Source organism: Hyla sarda, chromosome 7, assembly GCF_029499605.1.
Source record: "Hyla sarda isolate aHylSar1 chromosome 7, aHylSar1.hap1, whole genome shotgun sequence".
NCBI lineage: Eukaryota > Metazoa > Chordata > Amphibia > Anura > Hylidae > Hyla > Hyla sarda.
In genome coordinates, this window is record NC_079195.1 from 182,401,780 (window position 1) to 182,425,335 (window position 23,556).

A 23,556-nucleotide genomic window follows, 5' to 3' on the forward strand; every position below is an offset into this window, starting at 1 on the left:
AAAGCGTCGCGCTCAGTGACGTCACGGTTACTGTAACGGATGGGGGTAGGAGCGCATGCGCAGAATTTCTTTTGCGTTAAAGTCTTTTGTGTGTCAAATAGCTTAGTCAGTGGGTAGCAAAAACCCCTACGCTGCATCTGCTGTATATGCTGTGTGTGTCTGTATATGTGCGTGTGTGTATATATATATATATATATATATATATATATATATATATATATATATATATACACACACACATTATATACACAGCAGGAAGTTCATAGGGGGAGATAAACCTTGATGCACACAAAAATTAACTACAGGGGTGAATCATATGGGGCGTGTACTGGTGTAGAGAGAAAATAGAGTTCATTCACACAGTTGAGGCACATATTTAACCCCTCAAGGACCAGGCCCATTTTGTCCATAAGGACCAGACCAATTTTATTTTTGCATTTTCGTTTTTTCCTCCTTGCCTTCTAAAAATCATAAGTCTCTTATATTTCCATCCACAGACCCATATGAGGGATTGTTTTTTCCGTCACCAATTGTACTTTGTAATTACATCACTTATTTTACCATAAAATGTACGGCGCAACCAAACAAATATTATTTATGTGGGAACATTGAAAAGAAAAACCGCAATTTAGCAACTTTTGGAAGGCTTGGTTTTCACGCTGTACACTTTCCGGTAAAAATGACGTTTTCTTTATTCTGTGGGTCAATACGATTAAAATGATACCCATGGTTATATGCTTTTCTATAATTGTACCACTTAAAAAAAATCTCACACCATTTTAACAAAATAAGTATGTTTGAAATTGCCCTATTTTGACCACCTATAACTTTCTCATTTTTCCGTATATGGGACGATATGAGGGTTAATTTTTTGCGCCATGATCTGTAGTTTTTATCAGTACCACTTTTGCTTAGGTTTTACTTTTTCATTCATTTTTTATAATTTTTTTTTAATAAAATATGACAAAAAACAGCAATTTTGGACTTTTTAAATTTTTTTACGCTTACGCCGTTCACCGTATGGGATAATTAACAATATATTATAATCGTTCAGACTTTTACGCACGTGGCGATACCAAATATGTGTATTTATTATTTCATTTACGCTTTTTTGGGGGTAAAATGGGAAAAACAGACATTTTACTTTTTTATTGGGGGAGGGGATTTTTCAAATTTTTTTGCTTTTTTATTTTACATTTTTTTTTTTTTTACACTTTTTTTATGTCCCCATAGGGGCTAGCACTCCTTTGTGCTCACTCCTGTTAGTATGATAGGGGATAACATGTCAAGCAGAGTACCCCTTTAAAACATTACATTCCTGTAATCCCTTGTGTCTAGTAGATATAATTGCAGGGTGCTGATGGGTTGCTGGGACTTTGGCCTTTTCCTTTTATTAGCGTATGTTCACATTCCAGAATTTCTGCATGAATTTATAGCCAATACACTTCAATGGGATTTCGCTGTCCCGTTCACACAGCAGAATTTCTGCTGCAGCAATTGAAGTGAATGGATGATTGAAGTGAATGAACAATTAATTTCTGTGGAATTCACTGCAGAATTTTCATACAGAATTCAGTGCAGAAATTTTGCTGAGTGAGCATTACCTCAGACAGGCTTTTAGCAATCGAGCGCTGAGAACATAGATCAATATAATGCAATGGCATTACATAAAAGGGGTATTCCAGGATTTTTTTGACTATGCTACATAGCCTGTAAAATTAGTGTAGTTCATAATATAGTTTCTGTACCTGTGTGTGACTGTTTTCTCACAATTCCTATGTGATTTTTGCCCTAATATTTATTTTTAACAGCATACAAAATTACTCAGGTTTTCCCAGGTTGCAGTGCAACCGAGACATGACATCACTAGTCAGGTGTACAAAGGGAGCCTGTCCTGCTTCAATGTGTAGAGCGACCGCTGGGTGGAAGAGAGATCTTTCTGCAACTAATCATATTTTTGAACAGCTGTAGGCACCCTGGTTAGAAAACACTGGTCTATTGCATGGAAGGCAGCTCATTTGTGTTTCAATGGGTGGGGTGGCTGATGTGTGGGAAGGAGGTAAGTGACCTCACACTTACAAACAAGGAACTATGGGATATGTAGTTTGAGAGAACGAACTCCAACAGGAAATACCCTGTTCATAAAATGATAGCCACAGTGTTATGGTAATCTCACAACATAGCCATTTAGCCCCAAGACAAGCGCAGATCCTTCCTAAGCATGTCCATTACTGTCTGACAGGTATGTACTAAAATCAATTTATGGTGTATAACCCCTTTACTTTATGTAATCATTCTACAGATAGCTTCGAATTGGCCCCTAGGGGGGACAAAAAAAAGTCTAAAGAAAAGTAAAAAAAAAAAATATATAAAAAACTATAAATAAATCCCCCCAGTAAACATTAAAATCTAATAAAAAAGTAATAAAAAAATAAAAGTACTTGATATCAGTACATGCATAATTGTGTCTGAACTAGTAAATGATTATATTCTACAAGGTCAACAGTATAAACGCACAAAAAGTAAAAATTCCATTCCAGTGGCGTACCAAGGGGGGGGGGGGGGGGCGGCCCCGGGCAGGTGCCACTCACAAGGGGGGTGCCAGGGGCGGACTGACCTGCCGCCGCTGCTGTGGTCCAGGACACTCGTCCCAGATGCCCAGCAGACAGCGGTGCCTTCTCCTGTATGCGCGATACACATACATACAGGAGAAGGCGTTCCCTCTGTGTGAGCCGCATCTGCAGCTTACACAGAGGAGACGTGACCTCCGCCCCCACGCAGCACGCAGTACAGGCGCCGGTGACGTCACTCATCCGGCTCCTGTACTGTGGAGGGGAGAAGACGCGGCCCTGCAGCAGAGGGATATCAGGTGAGCATCATTTTTTGGGGGAAGGGGGGGTTACTCTGCATATACCTATGGGGGAGGGGTGGTTACTCTGCATATACCTATGGGGAACGGGGAGGGGGGGTACTCTGCATATACCTATGGGGAAGAGGGGTGTAACACTGCATATACCTATGGGGAAGGGGGTGTAACACTGCATATACCTATGAGAAAGAGGGGGGGGGATGTAACTGCATATACCTATGGGAAAGAGGGGGGAGTAACTGCATATACCTATGGGAAAGAGGCGGGTGTAACTACATATACCTATGGGAAAAAAGGGGGAGGGGGGTTACTCTGCATATACCTATGGGGAAGAGGGGGGGTGTAACTGCATTTACCTATGGGGAAGAGAGGGGGGGGTTACTCTGCATATACCTATGGGGAAGAGGGGGGGTGTAACACTGCATATGCCTAGATTGTGTAGAGGAGGGGAGGGCACTGGAAAAATGCAGAGTCTGACATGTTTTTCCTGCAGATGTTAAGAGATCCACATGTCGGTCTTATCCGGACAGAGAAGAAAAGGAAAGAGGACGCCGCTGATAAGAAAATACGTAATTGTGAGTCCCAAAATGTAACTGTAATCACTTATATGGTATACACATCCTGTGTACAGCTGATATCTACCGCCATATGGTCCTGTATATGATCACGTATATGGTATACAGATCCTTTATAGTATAGTGGTCTGTGTATAGTGGATTTATTCAGTACAATATGGCGGTATTATCCAGTTATTGTGTGGTGGTATATATTTACTCCTTGTATACCAGTATTATTGGTTATGGAAATTTACCTACGTTAAAGTGTTTCTTACATATATAAATTTAAGTTTATTGTGTGTGGGATTTGGGTGGAATAGGAGCGTGGCAGAAGATTGACGAGCTGCAGAGCCTAGCAAGGGCCCTTGCCTTTTTTTGGTCCGAGGGCCCCGATTGTTGTCAGTCCACCCCTGGGGGAGGGGAGGGGGTGTAATTAAGGGGGGGGGAGGGGGTGTAATTAAAGGGGGGGGGGTGCGGGTGGGGGTGCCAAACAAAGGGTCCGCCCCGGTTGCCAAATGCTCTAGGTACGCCCCTGATCACATCAGAAAAAAAAGGCAGAAGTACACAAAAGTGCTAAAAGTGCAAAAGTGTTAAAAACTATAGCTAATGGTGGAAAATAATCCCTAACAAAATTATTATAGGTTTTAGTAATAGGGGTCAGAACATGGCAATGAACTGTCCTTTTTTTATTTTTGTTAAGTTTTCTCATATTTTTAAATTTATTTATTTATTTTGCCATAGAATGAAACATAAATTATCCAAGTTTGGTATCATTGGAATAGTACTGAGCAATAAAATAAATTTAGCATGTCAGTTTTAGTGTATTGTGAACTTCATTAAAATTATTGCCCGTAAAATTGACCATTTCCATATGTTTTTCAATTTTGCCCTATATATAATTTATTTTGCTTCGTAATACATTTATATGATAAAATAAAATGTGCGAATGAAAAGTAAAACTTGTCTCACAAAAAAGTCTTAAGGCCATGTTCACACACTGGAATGTCCCCATGGAGAATCTCCGTGCGGACATTCCGGAGAGTGCGGGCGCCGACATTAGGACCGCACGTGAATGCATCGTCTCATAGACTGCTATGCATTCCATGCAGTCTCCGCACAAAGGATGACCAGCGTTTTTTAAAATCTGTTTAATGTTAATAAAATGGTTAACGAGGGCTTGTGGGGGAGTTTTTTTTGGAATAAAATTTTTTGAAACGTGTTGTGTTTTTTTATTTATTTACTTGACAGGCTTAGTAGTGGAAGCTGTCTAATAGACAGAATCCATTACTAAGCCGGGGCTTAGTGTTAGCCCCCAAAACAGCTAGCACTAACCCCCAATTATAACCCCGGTACCCACCGCCACAGGGGTGTTGGGAAGAGCCGGTACCAACAGGCAGGGAGCATCAAATATGGCGCTCCTGGGCGTAGTCAGTAACAGGCTGGCGTTATTTAGGCTGCGGAGGGCCAGTAACAATGGTCCTCGCCCACCCTGGTAACGTCAGGCTGTTGCTGCTTGGTTGGTATTTGGCTGAAATAAAATTAATTATTTATGCAAAAAAAAGATAACTCAGGGGAGCTGTTTGTGACCGCCACGATGAAATCGCGGTGTCCCGAACAGCTTGCTGAACAGCTGTAAGGTCCCTACCTGTCCCCTCGCTGTCCGATCGCTGAATGACTGCTCCGTGAGATCCAGGCAGGAGCAGTCGAGCAGCGATAACACTGATCAGTGATCTGTGTAGAAGATCAGTGTGTGCAATGTTATAGCCCCTTATGGGAGCTTTAACACTGCAAAAAAAATAGTTAAAATAAAGTGTTAATAAAGATCATTTAACTCCTTCCATAATAAAAGTCAGAATCACCCCACTTTTCCCATTAAAAAAATAAAACAGGGTAAATAAAAATAAACATATGTGGTATCGCCACGTGCGTAAATGTCTGAACTATAAATATATATCGTTAATTAAACCGCATGGTCTATAGCGTACACTTAAAAAAATTCCAAAGTCCAAAATAGAGTATTTTTGGTAATTTTTTATACCATAAAAAAGTGAATAAAAAGCGATCAAAAAGTCTGATCAATACAAAAATGATACCAATAAAAACATCAGATCACGGTGCAAAAAATTAGCCCTCATACTTCCCCATATGCAGAAAAATAAAAAAGTTACAGGGGTCAGAAGAGGACATTTTTAAAAGTATACATTTTCCTGCATGTAGTATTGATTTTTTTCCAGAAGTACGACAAAATCAAACCTATATAAGTAGGGTATCATTTTAACCCTAAGGACCTACAGAATGAAGAGAATGTGGAATTTATACCGGAAAATGCACTGCGTAGAAACGGAAGCCCCCAAAAGTTACAAAATAGTTATTTTTCTTCAGTTTTGTTGCACAATGATTTTTTTTTTTTCCGTTTCGCTGTGGATTTTTGGGTAAAATGACTAATGTCACAGCAATTGAGAATTGGTGGCGCAAAAAATAAGCCATAATATGGATTTTAAGGTGCAAAATTGAAAGCGTTATGATTTTTAGAATGTGATGAGGGAAAAATGAAAATGCAAAAACTGAAATACCCTGTGTCATTAAAGGAGTACTCTAGTGCAGAGTATTCCTGCTCCGTTCTGCCCGGGCTGCAAAATAAATGAAAAAGAACCCTCACTCACCTCCCTGGGTTCCTGCGGAGCGTCACTACAGCTGTTCGGTCCTCCGGTGCATCTCCTTCATACTTCCGGGTGTAACGAAGCGTCACATGGCGCTCAGCCTATCGCCGGCCGCCGCGATGTTCAGCCTCGGCCAGCGATAGGCTGAGCGCCATGTGACGCTTCGTTACACCCGGAAGTATGAAGGAGATGCACCGGAGGACCGAACAGCTGTAGTGGCGCTTCGCAGGAACCCAGGGAGGTGAGTGATGGATCATTTTCATTTATTTTGCAGCCCGGGCAGAACGGAGCAGGAATACTCTGGACTAGAGTACTCCTTTAAGGGGTTAAAAATTGGTTAGTAAATTTTTGGCACTCTCCGCTGGGGAGAAGGCCCATATTGCAATGTCTTCCCAAACAGAGAGCCTCCAATAGTTGTAGTTTAGCAACAGCTGGAGTCTCCCTGTCTGGGAAAACACTGCCAGAAGGGTCTGTTCACATTTTACAAAACGTACAATGTGAATAGACCCTCAGACTTACCAGCCTGGCTCCTGTCGTCATAACTAGGGGCGGCATTTTTCTGCCTGCAAAAACGCCAAAGTTAAAACCCACATTTTCGTTAAAAAAATGCCAAAGTCTCAACAAGAGGATGTTTTTGAAAAACTGCCAAAGAGCCAAAAATAGCTGAAAAACACCAATAGGTTAAAAAAACGCCAAATTGAAAAACACTAAGTGGATCTGGCATTTTGCAGCTCCCTATTGACTTGCAGCTAACATCTGGCCGTAGCGTTTTTTCACAAAAAAAGTCATGCGACAGAGTGGGTATTTGTTTGGGTGTTTTTGCCACACAGAAAAAAAAAACAAGTTGAAACCTAGCCTAAGGCTTTAATCACACAGCAAAATCTCCGCACATCTGCACCAATTCCGTGTCAGCATTTATTTGGGTGGTTTTTGGCTTGTGCTGATTTAGTGCAAAATTGAAACGGATTCTTTGTGTAATCGGTACGGAATCCGCATGCAGAAATTCTGAAGTGTGAATGGGAGTTCGGAGTCCCATTGAAGTCTATTGGGCTTTAATTTGATGCGGAATCTGCATGCGGAATTCCACTGTGTGAATATACCCTAGGGGTACGTTCACACGGGCGGATTACCTGCAAATTTTCTGCAGTGTATTTTCTGTACAAAATCAGCAGCAGATTTTGCTACCATTGACTTCAATGGGTCCAAAGGAAAATCTGCAAATCTGCCTCTACTGCGGATTTTCTGCCGACCCATTCAAGCCAAGGGTAGCAAAAGCCACTGAGGATTTTCCACAGCAAATACGATATTCCGCAGGTAATCCACCCGTGTGAACAGACCCTAAGGCTGTGTTCACATGGACAAAACTTATGCGGAATGTCGGTACGTAATATTCTGTACGAACATTCCGCAGCAGCAGAGTCCCATTGATTTCAATGGAATTCTGCTGCACAGTTCACACGGCAGAATTTCTGTGCCAGATCTTTCCGGCGCCGAAGTTTGGATTCCGGCATCCGCAGAAAGAATAGACTTGTCTATTCTTTGTGCCGATACCACAACACAATGCATTGCTATCCTTGTGCCCGCCGATTAGTCAAATGTGCAGAATGTCCGCTCTTTTCCATGCAGACATGCCACACATTCTTATCCAGTGTGAACATGGAGTGGGTTCATATTGTGTTTGCACTCTGTGTCGCCAGTATATGCCAGTATATCAGCAAAAAGGTATGCCTATGTATACCACCGGAGGACCCTTACAAGGATATTACAATATGTGGGCTTATATAGCATATCCATGGGGGTCAAACCTGTGTCAAGCAATGGGATGTTTTATGCACTATACATAACTCCCTCAGCCACCTCAGCTGGTTTTGACTTCTTGACCATCTTCCTGACCTTGAGATAGGTGATGGGTAAGTACATGTGAACTTACCCTTAGGGTAAGTTCACATGTACAGGGTCCTGCACAGATTTGATGAGCAGGATTTGTAACTGCAGATTAGAAGCTGTGCTCAGTCATTTAGTTTACATTGAAATCTGCAGCAGAAAATCCTGCGCATCAAATTCTGCGTAGGTGTGAACGTACCCTCAAACGGGAAACCTGGTGCCAGTTTGAAACTAAATACGTTTATGTGAATGAGCCCTTAGAGTACATTCACACGTACAGGATCTGCTGCATACTTTGTGCATTAACTTCAATGGGTAGCAAAATCAGCTGCAGAAAATATGCAGCAGATCCTGTACGTGTGACTGTACCCTTAGGGTAGGGTCATACTTGCCGTAGTTTATTGCATATTTAAACTGCTTGTTTTAAAGGAGTAGTCCAGTGGTGATTCAGTGGTGAGCAACTTATCCCCTATCCTAAGGATAGGGGATAAGTTGCAGATCGCGGGGGGTCCGACCGCTGGGGCCCCCTGCGATCTCCTGTACGGAGCCCCGACAGCCCGCGGGAAGGGGGCGTGTCGACCTCCGCACGATGCGGCGTCCGACACGCCCCCTCAATACAACTCTATGGCAGAGCCGAAGCGCTGCCTTCGGCAATCTCCGGCTCTGCCATAGAGATGTATTGAGGGGGCGTGTCGGCCGCCTCCTCGTGCGGGGGTCGACACCCGCTATCTCGGCGGAGAGCCGGGGCCCCGTACAGAGAGATCGCAGGGGGCCCCAGCGGTCGGACCCCCCGCGATCTCAAACTTATCCCCTATCCTTAGGATAGGGGATAAGTTTTTCACCACTGGACTACCCCTTTAAGTGTCATTTTTGAACTTTAAAAAAAATAACTATGGAGAAACCCTCCTATACCCATAAGAGCAGTGTTGAACAGTGTTTTTCTTACATTCACCTATAAGAAATTAAGAATGTTTTATAAAAACAAAGGCGGAAAGACAGCTCCACATGACTAAAACATGTGGTGACACATAGATATTTTATCTTGTCATATATCTCGTCGTTACTATTATTCCTCATAGTAAACTGAATTTGTAATCGTTTATATTATTTCTTTACTGCCTCATGAGGGGACACTAGCAGCAGCCATAGGGATGGGGGTCTGTGTCTCCCGCCCGCCGGTGACGTCACTGGGCTCAGCTGTCAGTGTCCCGCGCTCCTTATCAATACAATTGAGCTTTGAACATCCCGCGCTTTTTGAGACCGCCCCGCCTGCTTTGATTGGTTGTTGCGGCTCGTCCTGCCAGGCTCTCAATGGCTGATGGTATATCGTCTACGCTCTGATTGGACCAGCGTTGGAACCTTATATACAGTAGCCTGCGATTCATACAGTTTGTAGGTTTTTTTTTGCGCGTTTCCAGCGTACGCTTCGCTGTCTGTTATCCTGTAACACCTGTCTCCTCCCGCCGGCCATGGCCACTCCGCCGAAGAGGACGTGCTACAGCCCCAGACTGGACCTCAGCTTTCAGAAGCGAAGCAAGAAGCTTTCTATAGAGGGAAACATTGGTGAGTGTGGAATATTTCTTATTTTGTAAGCGGACATTTAGTGTCATGTCGCTAGATTGGCGCCTCAGTCCGTCTGCTTACTCCTCAATGCTGGTTTATGGCAATGAATTGTGTATTAAAATTCCTTCTATAACGTATAATGGGATCGTACGACAATACTCCTTCCAGCCTGTGGTTCAGCAGATGTCGCGGAGCTACAACTCTCATCAGGATTGTAGTTGTAGACAGACGGGTTGGGGGGGATCATAAATAGAGGACAGGGCTGATCGCTGCGAATGTTATGAGGTAAATCCTCCCGCCACTTCTACACTTTGATTTCGTTGGAGCTTTTCAGTTTGTAAAATATGGCGGGTTCTACTGCCATTCGTTATGATGGCGGCAGCGCCACCCTGCGTCCAGCTGAGGTAATGCGGCCTAGGTTCCATAGTCCAGTGTTTTCCCAGTGTGGTGTCATTTATCATCTGTGCAGAGGAATAGTTCACCATAGCAATCAGATCACTTTTATAATATTTTTATATTATTATTTTTAGAGGCCCTTTTTAAAAATTAAAGAAGCAATCTGGTTGCTATGGTCAACTTCTGCACAGGTTTTGATAAATGTCTAGCTGTTGTAAAACTACAATTCCCAGCATGCCTGGACAGCCAAAGGCTGTCCAGGCATGCTGGGAGTTGTAGTTTTACAACAGCTGTTGTTATGCAAGTATTTTGCATGTTAGGCCCCTTTAACACTATAGTTGTCACACTGTAGTGTGACGGCCACCGGGGAGAATTGAAAGAGGGAAAAAAAATACTGCTTGCACAATTTATTTATTTATTTTTTTCCCTGCTACTCCAGCTGGAAAACATCGGCACCTGACGGACCCCATTGACTATAATGGGTTCCATCGAGACCTGCTGTTGCCCGTTGCGCCCCGTCTAAATGAACTATAAACTTCAGTTTTGTTGAATCCAAACGGACATTGGCAGCATAAGTGGAGGACGGGGAGTGCAGGACGCTGCAGACGCTGAGGGGTTTTGTTTTTGACATCATGGGTTTTAGGTCACGTGTTGGAAACACCTGACCAGTGACGTGGCTACTAGAGGGTATTTACCTGAACTAACATCACTGGCAGGTGTGGTCTGATGAAGCGCAGGTGAAATGGCTGTAACCCCTCAGCATCTGCAGCGTCCTGCACTCCTCGTCCTCCGCTTGTGCTGCCAATGTCCATGGATTCACTGAAAATAAAGTGGTTTATACCTGTTGCTACTGTTTCTATTATGTCGTGTGTGTGTGTGTATGTATGTGTGTGACGTCGGGGGTCTACAAAATGCTGTTAGTCCAATAAAAAAAAGGTATTACAAAATACTGTAACATTTTGATTTGCATCACTGGACTAATACGGCTACTCATTTTTACTATATATATATATATATATATATATATAATAATTATGGCTGCTCTATATGGGGAAAATGTGCGTCTGCGATTACGAAGGTAAATATTGCGATATAACAAATGGTGAAATCCCCCCCCCCATTTCAGATAGCCAATAGCTTAATTTCATAATATGAAATTAGTGGAATGGGTGTGAGGGGAATTGGCTATATGAAGGGGGGGGGGGGGGCACATAGGCTATAGGGAAGGGAATGGCTATATTAGGGGGGACAGTTGCTATATGGAGTGGATCAGCTATATTAGGGGAATGTCTTTGTTGGGTAGGCAGCTATGAGGGGGAACATAGGCTATAGGAGTGAAAATGGCTATATGAGGGGGACCTGCTATAAATGGGGAATAGACTATATGAGGAGGACCAGATATGAGGGGTACTCCTATATGAAATTCATATAGCCTGTGTTCCCCCCTCTCGTACAGCCCCTGTCCCCCTTTCATACAGGCCATTCCCTTCATACAACTAATCTCCTCCATGTCATTATTAAATATTAAAATATGAAATGGGAAGGAATAAACTTAATTCTCTGTCCCCATTTCATGTACCTGGTCCGCACTCTGTTACTTCCTACCATGTGGCTCCTGCTGTACCATAGATTGCTGGGAGGAAGTGACTTCCTGCCAGCGCTAAGCACTGCTGGAGAAAGCCACAGACCGATGCACAGCACGGGAGCTGGCTAAGCCACCTCAGGGCTGCAAAATGCTATGCCGCGTGATGCCGGGCAGAGCCGCCGTAGGAAGCCAGGCCGAGCTGCTGCAAGTAATCACCAGATCGAAATATCGCAGTCCCCAATAATCACGAGTCGATTGGGATTGCGATATGTTTTGCAGGCCTAATATAAATATATCATTTTTTATTTTATACGGAGAAATGTGCTGTGTGAATATACCTTTTGTGTGTATCCAAGAAAAACCCCAGCCTTTATGATTATTGGTTTAACGTTCTGTTTCTGCAGCTGCCGGAAAATCAACGTTTGTCAAACTTCTTGAAAGGGCAAATGATGAGTGGGAGGTTGTTCCGGAGCCCATTGCCAAGTGGTGTAATGTGCAGACTACTGAAGATGAGCATGAGGTATTTATGAAACTGTCCGTACAGTGCCACATAGGCATTAAAGAGGTTTCCTGACATTTAACAGATGCTTAGAGGATGTTCAGACGGTGGAATGTTCGCACAGAACCATTTATGTGCAGACATTGCACCAACAGCGGAGCGCCGGTAGAACATGCTAGCACAAGGACCGCTTGAAATGGTGCCCCCCCTCATAGACGGCAATGTATTTCTGCACGGGCTCTGAAATCTGGAAATACCGTCGTGTGCACAGTGCAGCAGAATCCCATTGAAATCAACAATTCTGCAGCGGAATTCTGCATGGAAATTCCATTGTGTGAACATAGCCTTAGAGGCTGGAACAAGGTTACAAAAAAAAAAACTGTACTGTCCTCGGAGCTTGCAATTACTGAACTGTCCCTTCAAGTGCTGTGGTGATCCGTATGTCATGCATGTCATTCTGCAGCTGATCGCTGGCCATGGTAACCTTTCTGTAAGTCCTGCACTTAAACTGGTGGCAGTGTCAGTGTACAACATTTTTACATTTTGTGTTGAGATGCAAGTGCATGCTTGCATAGCGTAATACAGTGAGATAAGCCAGGCTGTATCATTAAATCAGAGATTTAGGGGCAAATAAGAGGACCCCCTGCTGCCAATGTACCTCATTGGACCGTCACAGTGGGGGGTCCGATGAGGTCCTCGAACTACTGGCATATCTCATTTAATACTTTACCTTAGAGATGGACTGATTATCGGTTTGGCCGACATTCACGTGTGTTTTTTTTTTTTTTTTTTTTTTTTAAGTTATCGGCAATTACCTTGCTGATTATGCGGGCGCTTTAAATCAATGAACTGCAGCAGCTTTTGCGGGGCCAGAGACAGCCGCCGCATGCTTCTCTTCGGCTGCCTGTCCGGAGTCCAACCACCGCCGGTGCCCCATTTGCCTCCCCCATCCCCGGTTTTATAATTACTGGTTCCCAGGGTCCGCGCTACTTCTGGCTTCGGCGGCATCGTGAGCTGTCACGTTGAGGAAGTCTCTCGTCATTGTGCTCTGGCAGCGGCGGTGGTTGGACTCAGGACCCCAGGACAGGCAGGGGGAGGGAAGCGCCCCCACAAAAGCTGCTGCAGTTCATTGATTTAAAGCGACCGCAGAAAATTTATCAGGGTATACCTGCACACGCACCCTCATTTTACCAAGGATATTTGGGGGGGGGGGGAATTAAAATGCACAGAATATCTGTATAAGCTATCGGCCTGAAAGTTCACAGGTTATCGGTATCGGCTCTAAAAAAAAAAATCAATATTGGTTGATCCCTACTTTACATGCTGTGATCGGAATTGATCACGACATCTAAAGGGTAAATGTGTCTGGGACATCTAAAGGGTAAATGTGTAGTGGGACTGTCTGTCCACTGATAATAGCCAACACTCACCGCATCTGGAGCAAACCTTCTAGGAGGTTATTTGTATTCTGGGCACCTGACATTAACCACATTAAAGGACAACTGCAGCGCAATATACACTTATCCCCTATCTACAAGATAGGGGATACGTGTTTGATCGCGGGGGGGGGGGGGGGGGTCCGACCGCTGGGACCCCCCACGGTCTCCTGTACGGGGCTGCGGCTGTGCCGTGGCTCTCCCGTGCAAGGGGGGGGGGGGTGCGCCTGCTGCAGCATGACGTTGCGGCCGGCATGCCTCCTCCATGCATCTCTACGGGAGAGGCGGGGAGGCAGTGTTCGTGCCTCCCGGCTCCCCCATAGAACCTCTAGGTCGACGCTACGCGCCTTAGCGCTCACTATGAGCGCTAATGGCGGTGCCCCGTTAGGGAGATCTCAGGGGGGTCCCAGCGGTTGGACCCCCCCGCGATCAAACACTTATCCCCTATCTTGTAGATAGGGGATAAGTGTGTATTGTGCTGCAGTTGTCCTTTTAAAGGGAATCTGTGAGATCCCTGAGGCCTCAGATACTGACCCTTGGACCTCACTGGTTAGGAGAACATGGTTCTCCTGAGCTTTCTGCAATGCGTTAAGACTATCATTGAAGCCCGACCGGTGGGAGGGAGTGGGGTGAACTGACTAAGCACTTGCTGTGACTCAGGTTCCAGGGCTGGTGTGTGAGGCCGCAGGAACTGTTCACTTTGCCACTGTATGTAGATTACTATTCACTAAATGATTATAGTGACTTAAATGTAGGCTCTCAACAACATGTGGTGGTGTACCTCAGGGGGTACATGCAAAGTTCTTAGTTGGTACTCATACTTTCCTCGTACTGTTTGTAATTTGAGTAAAGTAGCTGTCCAAAAATAAAGTTTTGACCCCTTGTTAATTTTTAAATTTTTTTTTTTTTTTTAAAGGAACTGTCTACATCTCAAAAGAGTGGTGGGAACCTCCTTCAGATGCTGTATGACAAGCCAAAACGATGGGCTTACACGTTTCAGACATATGCTTGCTTAAGCCGTGTGAGGGCTCAGCTGAAGCCAGTGTCTCCTAAGCTAAGGGAAGCAGAGCATCCAGTACAGTTCTTTGAGCGTTCTGTGTACAGTGATCGGTAAGCACCTTATTTTATCGGTTTGTAAATAGTAGGGAAATGTGTTCCAGTAGAGGAAGGGTGTGTGATAAAGTTTTATTTCCCATGAAGGTATGTCTTTGCCTCAAGCTTATTTGAATCTGGGAGCATCAATGACACAGAGTGGGCCATTTATCAGGACTGGCATACATGGCTTTTGAACCAGTTCGAGAATGAAATTGAGCTGGATGGAATTATCTATCTTCGAGCAACGCCAGAGGTACAGTATAACCTATACCTATGATTTATACTTCTGAAAAACACTTATCTTAAGTGACCTCTAAAAACAACATAATTGTCTGTTTGTTCATTTTATTCAGAAATGTATGAGTAGACTTCATTCACGAGGCAGAGAGGAGGAACAGGGAATTGAACTTGAATACTTGGAAAGCCTGCATTATAAACATGAAAAATGGCTATATGACAGAACTACACAGTAAGTGTGTGTGTGTTTTCAATTTGGCTCCTTGCAAGAGACCCCCCCCCCCCCCCATTACAGTAATACTTTAAAGTCTGAAAAGATGCTAATCTTGTTCTTCTGATCTAGGTTGGACTTTGAATCCCTCCGACATACCCCAATTCTAGTGTTGGATGTCAATGATGATTTCAAAAATGACAAGATCCAGCAAGAAGCATTACTTGACAAAGTAAGTGCATAGAGGCAAAAATACAGAACAGGCACCACAAAACACAGTACAAACAAACATTGTAAAAAAAATTTACTTCACACATAACAAATGATTAAACATATCTTGATTTTGTACAAATAAACATACCAACAAAACAAAAAAGATTTATTAAAACCTGTGTGGAGGAAACGTTGACCAGTTGCCAATAGCAACCAGACAGATTGCTTCTTTAATTTTTAAAGTTCTACTTTTCCTAATTTATTCTAAAGCTGATAAGGATTGCCATTGGGCTTTTGGAGAGAGAATTTGTTTGGAAATGAAGTCAGGGGCCATGTGCGTTTTACAAAGCCCCCATGGTTCCAGAACAGTGGACCCCCCCCCCCCCACATGTGAGCCCATTTTGGAAACTACACCCCTTAAGCAATGTAATGTGAGCATTTATACCCCACTGGTGGTTGACAGGTCTTTGGAACAGTGCTGTGCAAATTAAAAATTACACTTTTCATCTTCACGGATCTCTGTTCCAAAAATCTGTCAGACACCTGTGGGGGGTGTAAATGCTCACATTACATTCCTTGAGGGGTGTAGTTTCCAAAAAATGGGGTCACGTGTGTGTGTGTGTGTGTGTGGGGTCCACTGTTCTGGCACCATGGGGGCTTTGTAAACACGTGGCCTTCAATTCCAGACACATTCTCTCTCCAAAAGCCCAATGGCGCTCCTTCTCTTCTGAGCATTGTAGTTCGCCAGCAGAGCACTTTTATGTCCATACATGGGGTATTTATATACTCGGAAGAAATGGTGTTACAAATTTTGGGGGCTTTTTTCTTATTACCCCTTGTGAAAGTAAACAATTTGGGAATAACACCAGCATTTTGGTGAAAAATAAAGTTTTCATTTTCCCATCCAAATTTAATGAAAATTCTTCAAACACCTGTGAGGTGTTAAGGCTCAGTATACACCTTGTTACGTTCCCTGAGTGGTGTAGTTTCCAAAATGGGGTCACATGTGGGTATTTCTTTGTCAGAACTGCTGTAACGATCAGCAACTTCTGTGCAAATCACCTCAAATATACATAGTGACCTCTCAGGTCACACTCAGATTTTGTCACCAGATAGTAAGGGATAGAAGGTAAAGTGAGCAGCAATATATGGCTCTTGCTTCTATAATATGCCTATAAGGGGGAAACCGGGCCTAATCCTTAGCTAACAGCCTTTAACACTGACTGAAGGTACAACGCTCCCTATATAATTAGCATATCTTATGCTGCAACACTTAACCATAGTAAGGTCCGGTCACCACCACCCCAACGTACGTTTCGTCTGCTTGATGGACTTTCCCAAGGTATGCTCTCTTGTATGTCAACATGCTCCCTTTAAATACCCCATACTAATGGCGTCGACGCTCACCATTTGGCGCATGCGCTGGGTCCTGACCCGGAACAACGTCACATGCCCCGCTCCGTCAGTCCCAGATCGCAGGCCACAGATGCATAACATCCGGACCTGAACACTGGACTTCAAGATGCCTGGGGAGGATTCTGGCCTGGCGCATGCGCACCTGCGACAGTTGGCACTATAGCCATTTCTGTAATTACACCAATATCGGGATTTTCCCCTGTTGAATATATGTGCCGGGCACATGTATGCACGACCCCTATTCGCTGCTCACCATAATATACTAGCAACAATTATACCAAGAACGCACTTAAAATCGTAAACATGCCCATATATTGGATAAAATTATCTTAAAGTAAAACTGTCACATATTTTCTCCTGCACTATCCACAGGTACTGGTGGATAGTGATCACCACTGGCCTCCAATCAGCGCTGTGGGTGCGATTTTCAGTTAGAAGGGGCCAATTAGTTAGTGCCTCTGCTTCAGGCACGCCCCTCTCTCCCTATTGGCTGGCCTGCTTCTTACACTCTAGCTGCACGGAGCCGAGCTCTCCTCACTGCAGCTGCCAGGGGACACAGACTAGGGTGAGAAAGTTCCTGTCTCTTTTCTCATTATGTCCGTACCCAGAGCTGTTCCTCCCTCTAAACAGAAACCTGGTACGTCAGTGATTTATTTTCTGTAGGCACTGGAATACCAAGATGCCTGGCTCTACTGAGCCCACTTGCCCTGCCTGCTCCCCCAGACCCCCTGGTACCCCCTGATGCCCTTTCGGTTCCGGTGGATTCAGCCGCTCCACCAGCCTTGGTTTCTTCCCGGACCCAGTATATGGCTGACTTGACCCAAGTCTCCCGTTTAGTGGCTGAGGCCTCCCGGGAAGTGGTGTCCGCCTTGAAGGGGTCTTCCTTGCGCAGGGCCTCTGAGAGGGCCGCTCCTTGTCTCCACATACTTCAAGCTCTCACAAGCGTACTAGGGGTGCCTCGTCTGACTCTTCCATTGAGTCTTCAGATAGACGTGGGCGTTCCCCTTGTGGGTCCCGCCCCCCCCTGTCATCTGGGCACAAACGTCGCTCCTCCAGAAGACGTTCGCGGAGTCGCCGCTCTGCCACGCCAGAGCCGCATACCCTGTCAGGGTCGCCCCCCCCCCCCCCTTTCAGGACTGCCTCTACTCGTTCAAATTCTCCTGGTGAACTGGCGGACAAGGCTTCCGAGCCGGCATCTGACTCAGAGGACCGCTCTGATTCAGTTGAAACGGTGAACTCATTGGTGACAGCCATAAGAGACACCTTTCACTTAGAGGACCCAGGATCTTCGGATGTCACTCCAGGAGTATCCTTTCATCATGCTAAGCCAGCACCTCAAAGGTTCAGCTCTCACGCTGACTTTGACGACATTCTGGAATCTGCATGGAATCTGACATTCTGAGGTTCCCGGGAATCAAGACTATTCAAGAACATTATCCATTTGACAAGGACTTTGTCACTAAGGTTGTTTCCCCTCCCTCAGTGGATCCACAAATCTCCCGGATCTCTAAGGTGACTACACTGCCACTGGCAGATGCTGCTGCCTTCAAGGATTCCATGGACAAGAAGGTAGAATCATTAGCGAAGTTTGCCTCTGAAGCAGCTGGCTCTTCTTCCCATCTTCGCCTCGACATGGGTGTCCAAGGCCCTATCGGAGTGGTGCCAAAAGCTTCATCAGGATATCTTAGCGGGATCCCCCCCCAGAGGATCTATCTGCTCTGGCTCTCAAATGCTCTAAAGCTGGAGATTTTCTGTGCGCAGCGTCCATGCAGTCAGCCTGTTTTGCATTTGCTGTGGGTCACCTAGCGGCTCTCCGCCACGCTATGTGGCTTAAAGCTTGGAATGCGGATGCCGCTTCCAAAAGGTCTCTCACTGAGCTTCCTTTTACGGGTGGCCGTCTTTTTGGCAAGCTCCTTGATGAGATTATCTCTGAGGCGACGGGAGGTAAGAGTTCCTTGTTGCCTCAAAATAAGGCTCGCCCTACTTCCCAAAGGAAGTCCTCTTCCTTTCGGACCTTTGGCTCCAGCAAAGGGTCCGGGCATGTGCCTTTGCTGGACAAGAAGGCTCCCTCATTCTGAGCGCGCCCATCTTGGAAGTCGGACTCCAACTGGTCCGGCCGTTTTGTGCCCAAATCAGGCAACCGCAAACCCACTTCTGCATGAAGTGAGGCCCCCACCCGCGGTTTCTTCTCAGGCGGGAGGTCATCTCTTACTTTTTCGAGACATCTGGACCTCACACATTTCAGGACTCTTGGGTCAGGGACGTGGTGTCCAACTGTTACTGAATCGAATTCGCCTCCCTTCCGAGGGATCGCTTTTTTTTCGATCCCTGGCCCCCCGGTCTCCTTCTCTGGCGAAGCAATTTCGAGAGGCTCTCCAGTCTCTGCTTCTCCAGGGGGTTATCGTTCCCGTTCCTCCAGGGGAATGGTTTCGGGATTTCTATTCCAATCTTTTTGTGGTTCCCAAGAAGGACTGTTCTGTGCGACCAATCCTAGACCTCAAGTGTCTCAATCGTCATCTTATCCCCCACTTCCGAATGAAATCTCTCCGTTCGGTGGTGGCGTCCCTGGAACAAGGGGAGTTTCTTTCATCGGTGGACATCAAGAATGCCTACCTCCATGTGCCAATATTTCCAGGCCATCATCGTTACCTCCGCTTTGCGGTTCTGGAGGGGCATTTTCAATTTGTAGCCCTCTCCTTTTGGTCTGGCCACGGCTCCTCGGGTCTTTACCAAGATCCTTGATAGGCCTGTTACGGTCGAGGGGAGTCTCGGTGATACCCTACCTGGATGACCTTCTCATCAAGGCTCCAACCAGAGCCCAGACTCTGGAGAATGTGGACGTCACTCTCCACACTCTCTGGATCGCTTCGGGTGGATAGTCAACCGGGACAAGTCAGTCCTCTGTCCTACCCAGTCTCTAACCTTCTTGGGACTTCGCTTCGACACGGCCTCTGCCCGAATTTGCCTCCCGCCGGAAAAACTTCTGGCGCTTCTGTCGGGGGTCCACTCCCTTCGGATCCAGGTCTCAGTCCCCATCCGCACTTGTAAGGAAGTCCTGGGTCGAATGGTGGCAACTATGGAGGCTGTACCCTTTGCCCAGTTTCATTACTGCCCCCTTCAATTGGCGATTTCTCTCTCGATGGAACAGGTCTCTGTCCCTCGATCGTCAGATTGTTCTCCCTCGCAGGGTCCGTCAGTCTCTGCTCTGATGGCTCCGCTCTCCCCTTCTCCAAGGGCGGTCATTTCTTCGCCTTCACTGGCAGGTAGTTACAACGGATGCCAGCCTGTCGGGCTGGGGCGGCGTGTTCAGGGATTGGACGGTTCAGGGACTCTGGTCTCCCCGAGTGACCCTTCTTCCGATAAACATATTACGGGTGATTCTTCTTTTTCTTCTTCATTGGGAGTCCCGGCTTCAGTCCCGTCCTGGCCGTGTCCAGTCGGACAACGCCACGGCCGTTGCGTACATAAATCGACAAGGCGGCACTCGGCAGCCAGGACCCCCAGGACAAGGTTGTTTCTGGCCAGATCCTTCCTTCTTGCCTAAGGGGGTCTCGGCCTTTCATCTCAATGAGGACGTTGTCCTCCCATCCTATTGTCCTGCTCCTTCTCATCCTAAGGAGCGCTTACTACACAAGCTGGATGTAGTTCGGACTGTTCGGTCTTATCTCTCCATCACTTCTTCTTTTCGTCAGTGTGATTCCTTTTTCGTCCTTATGGAAGGTCGTCGCAAGGGACAACCTGCTTCCAAGGCCACCATTTCTCGGATTCGGTCTGCCATTTCGGAAGCCTATCGCTGTAAGGGGAAGATTCCTCCTTTTCAGGGTTGTGGCATATTCTACCCGTTCTGTTGAGGCATCCTGGGCTCTTCAGAATAGAGCCTCGGCCTCACAGATTTGCAAGGCGGCTACCTGGTCGTCTTTGCACACTTTCTCAAGGTTCTACTGAGTTCATACCTTCGCATCGGCTGATGCTAGTCTGGGTCGTAAAGTGTTGCAGGCGGCAGTGGATCGGCCGTCTGCCTGACTATCTTCCCACCCAAGGGACGGCTTTGGTACATCCCACGGTCAGTGTCCCCCAATGGAGCCGATGGAGAAAAGGAGATTTTTGTCTACTTACCGTAAAATCTTTCTTGGAGGATCCATTGGGGGACACAGTGCCTGCCTTTTTGGGGTTTCCTTTGGTTCTCTGTCCGAGGGTGTGTTCAGTTAGGTTTTTCTTCTGGTTCTCGGACAGTTTTGGGTTCTTCTTTGTCCTGTTCTCCTCCTATTGCTCTGGAACTTAAACTGATTAGCTCAGGGCCTGAAGGCGGGTATATCCTGCTGGGAGGAGCCGACCTTTTTTTATTACCATAGTGTCACACCACCTAGAGACAGCAGCATACACCCACGGTCTGTGTCCCCCAATGGATCCTCCGAGAGAGAGATTTTACAGTAAGTAGACAAAAATCTCCTTATTTAGTTATTTTAATTGCCACGTTGCTAAACAATGCTGTGTGTGACACCAGCTTTAGGCCACATTCACTAGGCGGTATTTCAGACAGTATTTTACATCTGTATGTATGGCCTTACTGACATTCTACAAAAAAATCCTGTGCAACTACAAATAAGGGGTGCTCAGTATTTGTGAATCAATAGTGACATTTCCTGTAAACACACTGGAGGTGTTCTAATCTGCTCAGAATAAAATCCACACTGTACTTTATGATTACCCTTTAGTCTTCTAATTAATCTTGTACATTTTTCTTTTTTTTTTTTACAGGTCAAAGACTTTCTTATGGCCCTATAACCACTACAGTTAATTTTTATTTCTTTTTAAACTTGACTTCTTACGGCTGGAACATTGATACATTCCACCACTCTGCATCAAAACCTTTCTTGAATTTGTGTCTGTCTGTTTTTTTTACAACTTTATGTTCATACAGAAATATTTTACACTTTTTTTGCTTTTAGTATTTGTATATATCTGCATGTAAATATGTGCTGGCTTAAATTTATAGACATTGTCTGCAGCAGGAAGGTAAAAGGGGTTGTTTTAGAAGTAACCACTTGCTAGAAACTGCATTGTAGCATGTTGTATATGTATGCTTAAGAAAGCTTATAGATTGAGAAGCTATTTTACAAAATATAAAGGTGAACAAATTATCATATGCTGTTTTTCAGAGGTTGGCCTCATGTTAATAATGTGTGGCTTGTAAAGCATGTGTCTGTGCTTCAAATCATACAAGATCTTCTAAGAAGGTGTAATTTTATTGCTGCATTAAGACAAAATTAAAGATGGAATATGTATGTTTTTATTGTGGGTTGAAGACTGGAGATTCTTTTCAAATGTATGGCTTTTCTGACTATTTTATTTTATTTGTTTTACTTTTGCTTACGTGCTACTGATCTATTAAATAGTCGCATGACCTTACTAGATAAATCTTGCGTAAGCAATACCCGTGAAACCCACTTACAAGAGCATTTTTTTAAACCAGAAAAGTTTTCCCTTATGTTAATAGCTGAAGTTCTTTATCTACCCTTTATAACCAGTAACGTTGCTGGAGAGTCACGGGGAGGGGGGGGGGGGGGGGGGGCGCGTACCGCATTGGGTGACACACTGACTGACTGACTGACTGACTGGCCGGCCTGGTACTAAATAGCTGCATTCTAACTATCCTACAATAACCCATCCACCCTCCTCAGAAATTTAAAAATAACATACTATACCATGAATATCCATACTCTGGAGGCCTTTTTGTTTAATTTTGAGCCCCCATTTTGTGACGTTGGTGGGCGGAGTTGAGTTCTGAACTGAGGCCAGAGTTTGTCGGGAAGGAAGACAGCGCAGCACCAACAGGCACATAAACATTAGTGAAGCCACAAAAAAACCCGGCTCAGTACGTTACCCACCCCAAAAATGCATCAAGTTGTATATGATTATTTTTTTTTTTTTTAAGAAAAATGTTGGTGCCACATAAGGGTTATTTACTTAGTCTGTAAATTCTTACACAATTATTTTGTGCCTTATTCTATTGTAACACAACATAAATTTTGTAAGCCAGGTTGAACCTGGAATACATATGCGACTTTTAAATGGAGATGCAACTTTTTTCTTCATTAATAGCAACCATCAAATTTGATAAATACATGACCACTGCAAAGTGTAGAAAAAATAAAAGTACTATGTGAGCAGATTTCAGAAAGGTGCTTTGGAATAAGAAAACATTAAAAAATGTATGGAAAAGTTTGTATGTGCGACTTCGCGTGTGTGTGTATATGTGAATCTTGAATCATAGATATATTTCTTTGTTGCTCTTCATTGGGGGACACCTTACAGATGGGTATATGCTCTTGCCACTAGGAGGCGTTATTAGGAAATAAAAAGTCGGCTCCTCCCTGGCAGGATATACCCACCCACCTGCAGTGAGGTAATTAGTTTTAGCTAGTGTCAGCAGGAGGCAAGACACAGGTCTGGGAAACTCCCCAGACCTTGTCATTATTATTTCTAATAAGGGCTGTTTAGGGTTGTTTTTTATTTTATTTTTTTTCCTTTTTTTTGTTTTTCAGGTGGGGGTTCAGGAGCATGGTGATACCTGTTTCTCCCCCCCCCCCCCCCCCACAAATATGCTGATGGAGGACTGAGGGCATATGGATACGGCCGTGGGAAAGCCGGTCCCTGCCGCTCCCCCATGTCAGCGATCAATTCAGACCAACTATTTGCAGCTTTTCTGGGTCAATCGGGTCTCTGGTGACCCAGAAAAAAAAAAGGGTGAATAGGGCTGCCCCAGCCAGAAACTCATTAGAAACCTCTGCCCGTGTGAATGTATCCTAAAAACACTACACATAATAAAGGGTAAAACACTCCAAAGAAAAGTTTTCCCTCTCCCAGTACACTCCAAAAAAAAAAAAAAAGTATTGTACGGCAGTTTCCAAAACGGAGTCTCCAGCTGTTTAAAA

The 23,556-nt window shown here is 44.9% G+C and overlaps 2 protein-coding genes across 6 annotated transcripts in view; one reads left to right on the forward strand and one right to left on the reverse strand.

Moving 5' to 3' along the window:
- LOC130282829 (uncharacterized) overlaps positions 1-9,170 on the reverse strand; it is a 70,139-nt gene extending 60,969 nt beyond the window's left edge. Inside the window, exon 1 of one of the 2 annotated variants that reach the window (XM_056531647.1) lies at positions 9,087-9,170. The gene's annotated coding sequence lies outside the window, so the exon portion shown is untranslated. The remainder of the gene's footprint in view (positions 1-9,086) is intronic. The other variant, XM_056531646.1, reaches the window with a different exon arrangement.
- Positions 25-21,949, forward strand: LOC130282845 (deoxycytidine kinase 2-like). Of its 4 annotated transcripts, none has more exons than XM_056531690.1 (7): positions 25-45; positions 11,919-12,034; positions 14,366-14,559; positions 14,650-14,797; positions 14,898-15,013; positions 15,125-15,224; positions 21,380-21,947. In XM_056531690.1, the coding sequence occupies exons 3-7, from the start codon at positions 14,408-14,410 to the stop codon at positions 21,404-21,406; spliced, it is 543 nt and encodes a 180-aa protein (XP_056387665.1). In that variant the 5' UTR covers positions 25-45; positions 11,919-12,034; positions 14,366-14,407; the 3' UTR covers positions 21,407-21,947. The 4 variants fall into 4 exon arrangements, with proteins under 4 accessions (XP_056387665.1, XP_056387664.1, XP_056387668.1 ...); XM_056531689.1 differs by lacking the exon at positions 25-45 and adding an exon at positions 9,291-9,533 and having other exon boundaries at positions 21,380-21,946; XM_056531693.1 differs by lacking the exons at positions 25-45; positions 11,919-12,034 and adding an exon at positions 9,397-9,533 and having other exon boundaries at positions 21,380-21,949.
- Positions 21,950-23,556: the final 1,607 nt, after the last annotated feature.